This window comes from Hylobates moloch, unplaced genomic scaffold (assembly GCF_009828535.3).
Source record: "Hylobates moloch isolate HMO894 unplaced genomic scaffold, HMol_V3 SCAFFOLD_5, whole genome shotgun sequence".
NCBI lineage: Eukaryota > Metazoa > Chordata > Mammalia > Primates > Hylobatidae > Hylobates > Hylobates moloch.
Window position 1 is genome coordinate 104,257,847 of NW_026652280.1, and position 11,341 is coordinate 104,269,187.

Below are 11,341 nucleotides of genomic sequence, written 5' to 3' on the forward strand. Positions count from 1 at the left end.
CATGTATTAGCTGCTGACAGATGAAAATTATATTTACGGCTGATTGTAAGGTCAGATTTTTGACCATAAACTTTGAGGAAGAGTAAGGTTCTAAACATCTGTACTTCATAAAGTATAAAATTCTTGGTACACAGCCTGGCCAACATGGTGAAACCCTGTCTCTACTAAAAATATAAAAAATTAGCTGGGCGTGGTGGCAGATGCCTGCAATCCCAGCTACTCGGGAGGGTGAGGTGGGAGAATCACTTGAACCCGAGAGGTGGAGGTTGCAGTGAGCCAGGATCACTCCACTGCACTCCAGCCTGGGTGACAGAGTGAGACTCCGTCTCAAAACGTAAAATAAAATGCTTGGTTCAATGTCATGAACAATTATTCTCTAAAAATACCTCCCAATGGAGAGATTTCCTTCTATTTTCCATGGAGTTCTCACCTGGATGCATCATCAAAGAGCTGGTCAACGTGAGCCACCTCAGATTCTTTCTGTATTACCCATGTTTCTAACTCTGCTAGCTGCTTCTTGCGTTGCTGTACACAATCCATCTTCTCCAGTTCCTCATCGATGAAATGCCGAAGTTCCTCCATAGAGATACCCAGTTCCTCAACCACTGCCTGTTGCAGCTCTGCCATCTCTTCAGACTCCACTGTAGCTGTTGCTGCGTCCAAACCAATGCACCCAGGAAGGGAAGACATGCTTTTGTCCTCTGCATGGAACAGAAAACAAATTAAACTGGAGTCCTTATAACTACAATCAATAGAGAATTTCAGTTCCCTAATAAAACTAATTCCTACTCTGCTGCCTGTTATGCTATTCAAATATTCCATGTTCTCCCTCCCCATTCTCCAGAATCTGATGCTGAGATTTTTAAGAGTTCTTATCTTCTGCTATACACTAACACGCCTGAAAAAGATTTAAAAGTTTGAGAGGACATGGAGAACATTCATTAAGCAGTAGAGAGCTACTGAAAATAATGTTTTGGGCTGGCAAAGTGGCTTACACCTGTAATCTCAGCACTTTTAGAGGCCAAGGCAGGAGGGTCACTTGAGGGCAGGAGTTCAAGATCAGCCTGGGCAACATGGCAAGACTCATCTTTACAAAAAAAATACAAAAATTAGCCAGGTGTGGTGGTGCATGCCTTTAGTTCCAACTACTCAGGAGGCTGAGGTGGGAGGATCGCTTGAGCCCAGGAGAAGCTGCTATAGTGAGCTACGTTTGCGCCATGCATTCCAGCTTGGGTGACAAAGTGAGACCCTGTCTCAAAACAAACCAAACTTTAAAAATAATGCTTTGGGATACTGAAGAGAACCAATCTAGAAGATATTTTTGTGGTCTATATGTGTTCCTTAACTAATGTGATAAATCTTTGTATGCTATACCTAATTTGAACAAAACCCCTATCTTGGGATGGAGTTGATTTGTAACTCACTAATTCAGTGTTTTCTCTTTCATTACTTGTTCCCCTTACATTACTTTGCTTCCATGTGGATTTTACTTTTTAAAAAGTCTATGATATTCAAGCACACAAAAGCTTGCAGCAAAAAGGTTTCCCCCAAAGTACAGAGAAGTAAAGCAACCTGGGAATAAAACGTGGGTACCTAATATCCACAATCCAAATACTTCACACATTCGTGTGAACTGCTTTTTTAATCAAACGGTTAAAGCAAATCTGATTTTCAGCGCCTCCATTTTCCTTTGCCCACACACCAGCACACCCTCGTGCTACCCATTCTAGGGGTGCGTCCTACCCATTCGCAAACCCAGTTCAGCCCCGCCCCCGTTCGCCTCTGGAGAAGACTTCCTTCCCATCCTCGACCGACCCCCTCCCACAAACAAAACATCCCAGATAAGCCTCTGGTCACCAAGTAACTCAATTAACAGTATTCCCCGCACCTCCCGTCTTCCAGCTTTAAGGGCTCTTTTTCACCAACCAGACCCCAGACTCACAACTCAGGGGTCGGCCTCGACGGAAAAGAGCGAAAGCGAAGGGATAAGGGAGGAGGGGGAGGGGAGGAAGCGTGAAAGAGGGAAGGGGAAGCAAAAGAAACGCCCGGAAGCAAACCTTCAGTGCCGTTCCGGTCACCGCGACGGTAGCCTGACGGGGTCAAATCCAAAGCCGCGGGGCGCCCCTCAGAGGCGACGAAAACTAAGGTAACTACGCATGCGTTAAGGCAGAGCCTTCCAGGGACACACGTGAGAAGCGACTGGCAGGGCAGAGTGGGCGTGGCCAGTATAATACCGAGTCTCCGCCTCTCCTACCACCCTCGACTAGTGGCCACATTACTATATTCATTGTGTAAAGACTTAGGGAAACACTCATAGGTTCAGAGCTTTATTCTCTGAGTTTTACTTGAGTTTGTTTTGTTACATAAGTGATACAAATTGTAAAGGCTATCAAGATGTATTAAGAAAAACGTGATAATGTTCTCTCTTGCCCCATCACCACTCCACTCCTTTCAGGTAATACGGCTTAATTTTCCAGTCTTGTATGTACAAGTTTCTGTATATAGATTTTTGTTGTTTTCATTTAACATGTGGACATTACCTGAAGCCAATAAAAAAGGTAAAACTTGTATTTTTGGCCGGGCGCGGTGGCTCACGCCTGTAATCCCAGCACTTTGGGAGGCCGAGGTGGGCGGATCACGAGGTCAGGAGATGGAGATCATCCTGGCTAACAAGGTGAAACCCCGTCTCTACTTACTAAAAAAAAAAAAAAAAAAAAAAGCCGGGCGTGGTGGCGGGCGCCTGTAGTCCCAGCTACTCGGGAGGCTGAGGCAGGAGAATGGCATGAACCCGGGACGCGGAGCTTGCGGTGAGCTGAGACCGCGCCACTGCACTCCAGCCTGGGCGACAGAGCGAGACTCCGTCTCAAAAACAAACAAACAAAAAAACCAAAAAACCCAATAACTTGTATTTTTGACACCTGAATAGTTTAGATTGTTTAGATTGTTTTCTGTTCTCAGCTCCGACAAATAGCGCAACAATAAAAATAAACATCCTTTTGAAGTAGTACTTTTATTTCTGTAGAAAAGATTCCCCAGGCCGGGCGCTTTGTGTCCGAGGCAGGAGGATTGCTAGAGCCCAGGAGTTCCAGACCAGCCTGGGCAACATGGCGAAACGCCATCTCGACTGAAAATACAAGATTAAAAAAAAAGAAAAGCCAGGCGTGGCGCCTGTGGTCCCAGCAACTCCGCAGCTGAGGCGGCGGGAGGATCGCTTGAGCCCCGGTGGCAGAGGCTTCAGTGAGAGGAGATCGCGCCACTGCACTCCAGCCTGAGTGACCTAGCGAGACTCCGTCTCAAAAACAAAACAAAACAAAAAACAAAAAGAAAATATTTCCCAAAATGGAATTTGAGTAAAATAATATGCGCTTTTTTCCCTTTTTTTTTTTCTTGAGATGGCGTCTCGTTCTATCACCCAGGCTGGAGTGCAATGGAGCGATCTTGGCTCACTGCAACCTCCACTTCCCGGGTTCAAGCGATTCTCCTGGCTCAGCCTCTTGAGTAGCTGGGACTACAGGCGCGTGCCACCACGCCCGCCTAATTTTTTATATTTTTAGTAGAGACGGGGTTTCACCGTGTTAGCCAGGCTGGCCTTGTCACACCTCGGCCTCCCAAAGTGCTGGGATTACAGGTGTGAGCCACTGCGCCGAGCCTTCCTTTTTTTGTTGTTTTGTTTTTTTTGTTTTTGAGACTTAGTTTCGCTCTTGTCACCCAAGCTGGAGTGCAATGATGCGATCTCGGCTCACTGCAACCTCCACCTCCCGGATTCAAGCAGTTCTCCTGCCTCAGCCTCCCGAGTAGCTGGGATTACAGGCCCCTGCCACCACATCCAGCTAGTTTTTGTATTTTTAGTAGAGACGGGGTTTCGCCATGTTGGCCGGGCTGGTCTCAAACTTCTGATCTCAAGTGATCCATCCGCCTCACCTCCCAGAGTGCTAGGATTACTTACAGGCGTGAGCCACTGCGCCTGGCCCTTTCTTTCTTTTTCTTTTCTTTTCTTTTCTTTTTTTTTTTCCTGAGACAGAGTCTCACTCTGTCGCCCAGGCTGGACTGCAGTGGCATGATCTTGGCTCACTGCAACCTCCACGTCCCGGGTTCAAGCAATTCTCCTGCCTCAGCCTCCCGAGTAATTGGGACTACAGGTGCGTGCCACCTGGCCTGGCTAATTTTTTGTATTTTTAGTAGAGACGGGGTTTCACTGCGTTAGCCAGGATGGTCTCAATTTCCTGACCTCGTGATCTGCTCACCTTGGCCTCAAAGTGTTGGGATTACAGGCGTGAGCCACCTCGCCAGACCTTTTTTTTTTTTTTTTTTTTTTTTTTTTGAGACGGAGTCTTGCTCTGTTGCCCAGGCTGGACTGCAGTGGCGTGATCTCGGCTCACTGCAAGCTCCGCCTCCCGGGTTCACGCCATTCTCCTGCCTCAGCCTCCCGAGTAGCTGGGACTACAGGCGCCCACCACCACGCCCGGCTAATTTTTTGTATTTTTAGTAGAGACGGGGGTTCACCGTGTTAGCCAAGATGGTCTCGATCTCCTGACCTCCTGATCCTCCCGCCTCGGCCTCCCAAAGTGCTGGGATTACAGGCTGCATGAGCCACTGTGCCGGGCCTATCCTTTCTTTGCACACAGACTCAAAGGAAATTAGATCATAATCTGAAGGTTGTTGAGTGATCTCAGAATCAAAACTAAAGAACTTTTCAGGGATTAAAAGCTCAAAGGTTGCAGACACCAGGAAAGTAATGTAAAGGAGCTAAGTGGGGCAAGTGAGGACTGTGGCCACTTGGGTAGTCCATATCTCACCTACAGGGAGCAGTCGTTACTTAGCTTCAGCTAATTTTTGTCATGTGCAATACAGTATTATTAGATATTCCCATTTTTCAAGTGAACTTAAAAATCTATATTTTGTATGAAAGTGTGTTTTAAATGTTGGCAACTCATTCAAAAATTTTGTAAATTCAGCGATACTCTTTCTGTTTTTTTTAGAGACAGTGTCTTGTTCTGTCACCCAGGCTCCCAGGCTACAGTGTAGTGGCATAATCCTAGCTCATTATAACCTTGAATTCCTGGGCTCAAGGGATCCTCCTGCCTAAGCCTCCTGAAAGGCACATGCCACTAGAGATGGGGCCTTAGGGTCTTGCTATATTGCCCAGCCTGGTCTCAAACTCTTAGCCTCAAGCGATTCTCTCTCCTCAGCCTCATAAAGTGCTGGGATTACAGCCGTGAGCCACCATGCCAAGCCTGCAATATTATTATTATTATTATTTTTTGAGATGGAGTCTTGCTCTGTCGCAGTGGCACGATCTTGGCTCACTGCAAAATCCACCTCCCAGGTTCAAGTGATTCTCCTGCCTCAGACTCCCGAGTAGCTGGGATTACAGGTGCCTGCCACCACACCTGGCTAATTTTTGTATTTTTAGTAGAGATGGCATTCACCATGTTGGCCAGGCTGGTCTCAAACTCCTAACCTCAGGGATCCGCCCACCTTGGCTTCCCAAAGTGCTGGGATTACAGGCGTTAGCCACCGCTGCCCAGCCCTGCAATAGATATATATTACAGGTGTGAGCCATGGCACCCAGCCGGTCCTGCGATATTCTTTAAATCAACAGTTCAACTTCTAGGACTTTAAGTGACATACTTTGTTTGTTTGTTTGTTTTGAGACGGAGTCTCACTCTTTTGCCCAGGCTGGAGTGCAGTGGTGCGAGTGGAGTGCAGTGGAGCCACTGTGCCTGGCTTTTACATACTTTTGAATTTGCATACTTTTGAAATGATTTAAGTGCTAAATTATTTTCTTCAGCATAATTATTTGAAATAGCAAAATATTTGAAAATAATGTAAATTTCTATTGGCAGGCATTGGTTAAATTATGGCACACTCAAACAATAGAATACTCTTTAACTGTGTTTTAAAAAAATGCTAGGCCGGGCTCACGCCTGTAATCCCAGCACTTCAGGAGGCCGAAGCGGGCAGATCACGAGGTCAGGAGATCAAGACCATCCTGGCTAACGTGGTGAAACTCTGTCTCTACTAAAAATACAAAAAAATTAGTTGGGCATGGTGGCGGGCGTCTATAGTACCAGCTACTCGGGAGGCTGAGGCAGGAGAATGGCGTGAACCCGAGAGGCAGAGCTTGCAGTGAGCTGAGATTGCGCCACTGCACTCCAGGCTGGGCGACAGAGCGAGACTCCATCTAAAAAAAAAAAAAAGCTAAGGAGGCGGTGTGTGTATTGATGTGGAATGATCTTCAAAATACAATATTAAATAAAAATTGGTGCAGAACATGGTATAGAGTGCAGCATCATTTGTGTAACTAATGGTAATAATATGTTTTTTTCTCACATATACATAAAATATCCCTGGAAGGATACACAAGAAATTTTTAACGTTGGGCTGGGTGCAGTGGTTCACACCTGTAGTCCCAGAACTTTGGGAGGCTGAGGTGGGTGGATTATTTGAGGTCAGGAGTTCAAGACCAGCCTGGCCAACATGATGAAACCCCATCTCTACTAAAAATACAAAAATTAGCTGGGCGTGGTGGTGGGCGCTTGTAGTCCCAGCTACTTGGGAGGCTGAGACAGGAAAATTGCTTGAACCTTGGAGGCTGAGGTTGCAGTGAGCTGACATCACACCACTGCACTCCAGCCTGGGTGGCAGAGTGAGACTCCGTCTCAAAAAAAAAAAAAAAAAGAAATTGTTAACATTGGTTGTTTGTGAAGAGAGAACAGAAGGTTGAAGAGGAGTAAGAATTTTCACAGTACACCATTTTGTACCTTTTGAAATTTGGCCCAGCACTTTGGGAGGCTGAGGCAGGTGCATCACCTGAGGACAGGAGTTCCAGACCAGCGTGGCCAACATGGTAAAACCCCGTTTCTACTAAAAATACAAAAAATGAGCCAGGCATGGTGGCAGGTGCCTGTAATCCCAGCTACTAGGAGGCTGAGGCAGGAGAATCACTTGAACCCGGGAGGCAGTGGTTGCAGTGAGCCGAGGTTGCGCCATTATACTCCAGCTTGGGCGACAGAGCAAGACTCCAACTCAAAAAAAAAAAAAAAAGAAACAAAAAAAGAAATTTGAAACATGAAAATGGATAGCCTATTCAAAAAGGTTAGATTAAAAATAAAAAGGAAATGAAAATATTTGGAAAGATATATGTATATATATATATGCACAAGTGGACTTTATAGCAATTACCTTTGGAAAGAAGGAATGGGAAACAAGGCAGTAATGGAATAACTTTTTGCCTTTTTTTTTTTTTTTGAAATGGAGTCTTACTCTGTCACCAGTGGGGTGATCTCGGCTCACTGCAAGCTCCACCTCCAGGTTCACGCCATTCTCCTGCCTCACCCTCCCGAGTAGCTGGGACTACAGGCACCCGCCACCACGCCCAACCAATTTTTTGTATTTTTAGTAGAGACGGGGTTTCACCATGTTAGCCAGGATGGTCTCAATCTCCTGACCTCATGATCTCCCCACTTCAGCCTCCCAAAGTGCTGGGATTACAGGCATGAGCCACCGCGGCTGGCCTTTTTTTTTTTTTTTTTTTTTTTGAGACAGTCTGGCTCTGTCGCCAGGCTGGAGTGCTCTGGTGTGATCTCTCGGCTCACTGCAACCTCCGCCTTCCAGGTTCAAGCGATTCTCCTGCCTCAGCCTCCTGAGTAGATGGGACTATAGGTGCGCGCCACCACGCCTGGCTAGTTTTTGTATTTTTTAGTAGAGATGGAGTTTCATCGTGTTAGCCAGTATGGTCTTGATCTCCTGACCGTGTGATCCACCCGCCTCGGCCTCCCAAAATGCTGGGATTACAGGCATGAGCCACCATGCCCGGACCTACTTTTTGCCTTTTTATCCTTAGGTAATGTTTGAAAAAATTGTTTTACAATATGCATGTATTACCTTTATAATAATAATTTTAAAAATGTTGATTCAAAACACAAATGTAGAACCCCAACACCCACCAGACACACACACATTAGTAGTGGGAGGGTCCTGGCCCAATGTAACTTCTCTGCAGACCAACTGGACCTGTAAATTGTCAGTTTGAGGTGGGTGGAAGGAGTGATTAAGAACATCAGGTTAACGGAGATCATGTGATCAATAAGACCAAACAAACTGAAGGTCCATGGGCTGCAACTCCCTGAATCCCCGTACCAAAGACTATCTGGCCACCCAGGCTGGATGGAGTGCAGTTGCATGAGCACAGCTCACTGCAACCTCCATCTTCCAGGCCTAAGCAATCCTCCCACCTCAGTCTCCCAAGCAGCTAGGATTACAGGCACGTGTCACCATGCCCAGCTAATTTTTTATTTTTTAGTAGAGATGAGATCTCACTATATTGCCCAGGCTGGTCTCAAACTCCTGAGCTCAAGCGATCCTCCCACCTCAGCCTCCCAAACTCCTGAGATTATAGGCGTGGGCCACCACACCCAGCCTCCCCTTTCTCTTGAACAGTATTTGTACTGGCTCCATGTGGATTTGCTTTAGATTGTTCATCTTTTTCTGCTTCCACAGATGATCCACTTCTTCCAACTGATGCATCTTTTCTTAGATAGGTTACTGGAGAAAGTCAGATAATTGTCAAACCTGTGATTCTCTGGTGACTGCATATTGATGCTCTCATTAATCATGTGTTAGTCATGCAGTTTATGTTAAGAAGTGGTGGAGAGGTTAATCTCTGAGTTCCTGGAGGGAACACACTGCAGTCCTCAAGTGCTGACATCAACCCTTTATGTATGTATGTATGTATGTATGTATGTATGTATGTATGTATGTATTTGAGATGGAGTCTTGCTCTGTTGCCCAGCCTGGAGTGCAGTGTCGTGATCTTGGATCACTGCAACCTCTGCCCCCGCGTTCAAGCGATTCTCCTGCCTCAGCCTCCCAAGTAGCTGGGATTACAGCCACGTGCCACCATGCCCAGCTAATTTTTTATTTTTAGTAGAGACAGGGTTTCACCATGTTGGGCCAGGCTGGTCTCGAACTCCTGACCTCAGGTAATCCACCCACCTCGGCCTCCCAAAGTGCTGGGATTACAGGTGTGAGCCACTGCACCCAGGCTTTATTTTTATTTTACTTTTCCACACAACACCAACATAGCTGACATCAATCCTAATCTGCTTTTCACCTGATCTGCACCTTGCCCTGAGTTTCTTTTCATCAAATCAAATCATATATCTCTCTTGTCCCCCTCCCCACATCCTCCCTTTACCTCCCTGCCAGCTTAACCAATACAATACAGTACCTTGTTCTGGTGCAGGCAAAGTCTAGTATCTTCCGCTTTGATTCCCCTGTCTCCATTTTCCCTGGAGGCTTACTCAAGCTAAGGAAGGGGGCAGTCCCACATCCAGGAGTCAGAAACAGAGACCAATGATCAGGTCTCTGCTAACAGTGCATGGCTAGAGTTGTGTCTCTATACCATATGGTATTGCTGTTAAAACCCAGTCCAGCTTGGTCCCATGGATACATGTCTCCACTGAAGTGACTGCTTGCTGGTCCAAGTCACTGCATAAGCTTCCAAGTGATGCCCTCCCAGTTAGATTCCAACGTTATGGCTCTCAGTTCATACTCATATGCTAGGTTACTGTTGACTAGAATATTAGGCCATCGTGGCTGGATGTGAGGGCTTTGATTCTCCGTCAACTGCTGTACTAAAACCAATCCTCTTCAGCCAAACCCACATTGAGTCTTTTTCAGCAATTTAGGTGCTCCCTTTCTTTCTAGTGAATTCTCTTAAAAGCTTCCCTGCCAGTTGGCTCATAAACCACACCACTCTATCAAAGTCCCCTAACTTCAGACTTTGGAGAGTAGGGGCTAGGATTTTCTTCCCTTTGCTCTTAAAAGATCCCTGGGGGCTGGGCGCAGTGGCTCACGCCTATAATCCCAGCACTTTGGGAGGCCGAGGTGGGTGGATCACTTGACGTCAGGAGTTCGAGACCAGCTTGGCCAACATGGTGGAACCCTGTCTCTACTAAAAATACAAAAATTAGCCAGGCATGGTGGCGGGTGCCTGTAATTCCAGCTACTCTGGAGGCTGATGCAGGAGAATTGCTTGAACCCAGGAGGCAGAGGTTGCAGTCAGCCGGAATCACATCACTGCCCTCCAGCCTGGGCAACAGAGTAAAACCCTGTCTCAAAAAGAAAAAAAGATCGCTGGGATGATGATCAGAATCATGACCATCATCTGCATCATCATATATTATGTATTAATTTCCTATGACTGCCATAACAAGTTACCACACTGCATGCCTTAAAACAACAGAAATTTATTTTCTCACAGTTCTGAAGGCCGGAAGTCCAAAATCAAGGTGTTAGTAAGACCATACTGGTACCAGAATCTCTACGGAAGTCATTGGATTTAAGACTCACCTAGATAATTCAGGATGAATTTATCTTTTTTTTTTTTTTGAGACGGAGTCTCGCTCTGTCGCCCAGGCTGGAGTGCAGTGGCGCAATCTCCGCTCACTGCAAGCTCCGCCTCCCGGGTTCACGCCATTCTCCTGCCTCAGCCTCTCCGAGTAGCTGGGACTACAGGCGCCCGCCACCACGCCCGGCTAATTTTTTTGTATTTTTAGTACAGACAGGGTTTCACCGTGGTCTCGATCTCCTGACCTCGTGATCCGCCCGCCTCGGCCTCCCAAAGTGCTGGAATTACAAGCGTGAGCCACCGCGCCTGGCCTGGAGGATGAATTTATCTTGAGATTCTTAATTATATTTGCAAAGACCATTTTTCCAAATAAGGTCACATTCCAGGGGTTAGGACATGGATATATCTTTTCTGGGGCCCTCATTCAAACCTCTACATATTATTTTATAGATGAGGAAATTTGGGATTAGAGAGATTAAGGAATTCACCCACAGCAAATTAGTCCCCTTCTACCAGAGTTCTGCCCACTTAAGAACAGCAGATTTTATAAAACTTCACACACTAAAACAATCTGGTTACACTCTTCTTATAGGACATTTGGTTTCTGCTGAGCCTACATTTGCATAACTAAAGGGATCATTCAAGTCTGCCACCTCTAGGTGAGCTTCTAGTTTCTGGTGGACCTTACCAAGCATGATGACATTATGTTACATTACATCATAAAATTATGGCCCACTGTCCCATCCTAAGCACCTTAGGCACTGAAGAATTAAAATCCATGACCTCATTCTAGCCAATAAATTCAACCTCTGTCTCACTTTAGTAGCCATTTCCCTGAACAGGAACAATACAAACTGGCTTATGTTTCATCTCATTGTGGAATGCAAGAATGAGAAGGCTGAGAAACAGGGAGGTGAAATAATATAAAGTGTGTGTAACAGATTTCAAATCTCTTGCTTGGGGGAGTCTACCAGGTTTTATTATACT

At 46.1% G+C, this 11,341-nt stretch overlaps 1 protein-coding gene across 6 annotated transcripts in view; it reads right to left on the reverse strand.

Annotated features, from left to right (window-relative positions):
- SETDB1 (SET domain bifurcated histone lysine methyltransferase 1) overlaps positions 1 to 2,143 on the reverse strand; it is a 38,298-nt gene extending 36,155 nt beyond the window's left edge. For 2 of the 6 annotated variants that reach the window (XM_058439311.1, XM_032154746.2), the window contains exons 1-2: positions 2,058 to 2,143; positions 431 to 701 (exon numbers count right to left, since the gene is read on the reverse strand). In XM_058439311.1, the coding sequence (XP_058295294.1) occupies positions 431 to 690 (260 nt within the window). In that variant the 5' untranslated portion in view covers positions 691 to 701; positions 2,058 to 2,143. The other 4 variants (XM_032154748.2, XM_032154745.2, XM_032154747.2 and 1 more) reach the window with 3 other exon arrangements.
- Positions 2,144 to 11,341: the final 9,198 nt, after the last annotated feature.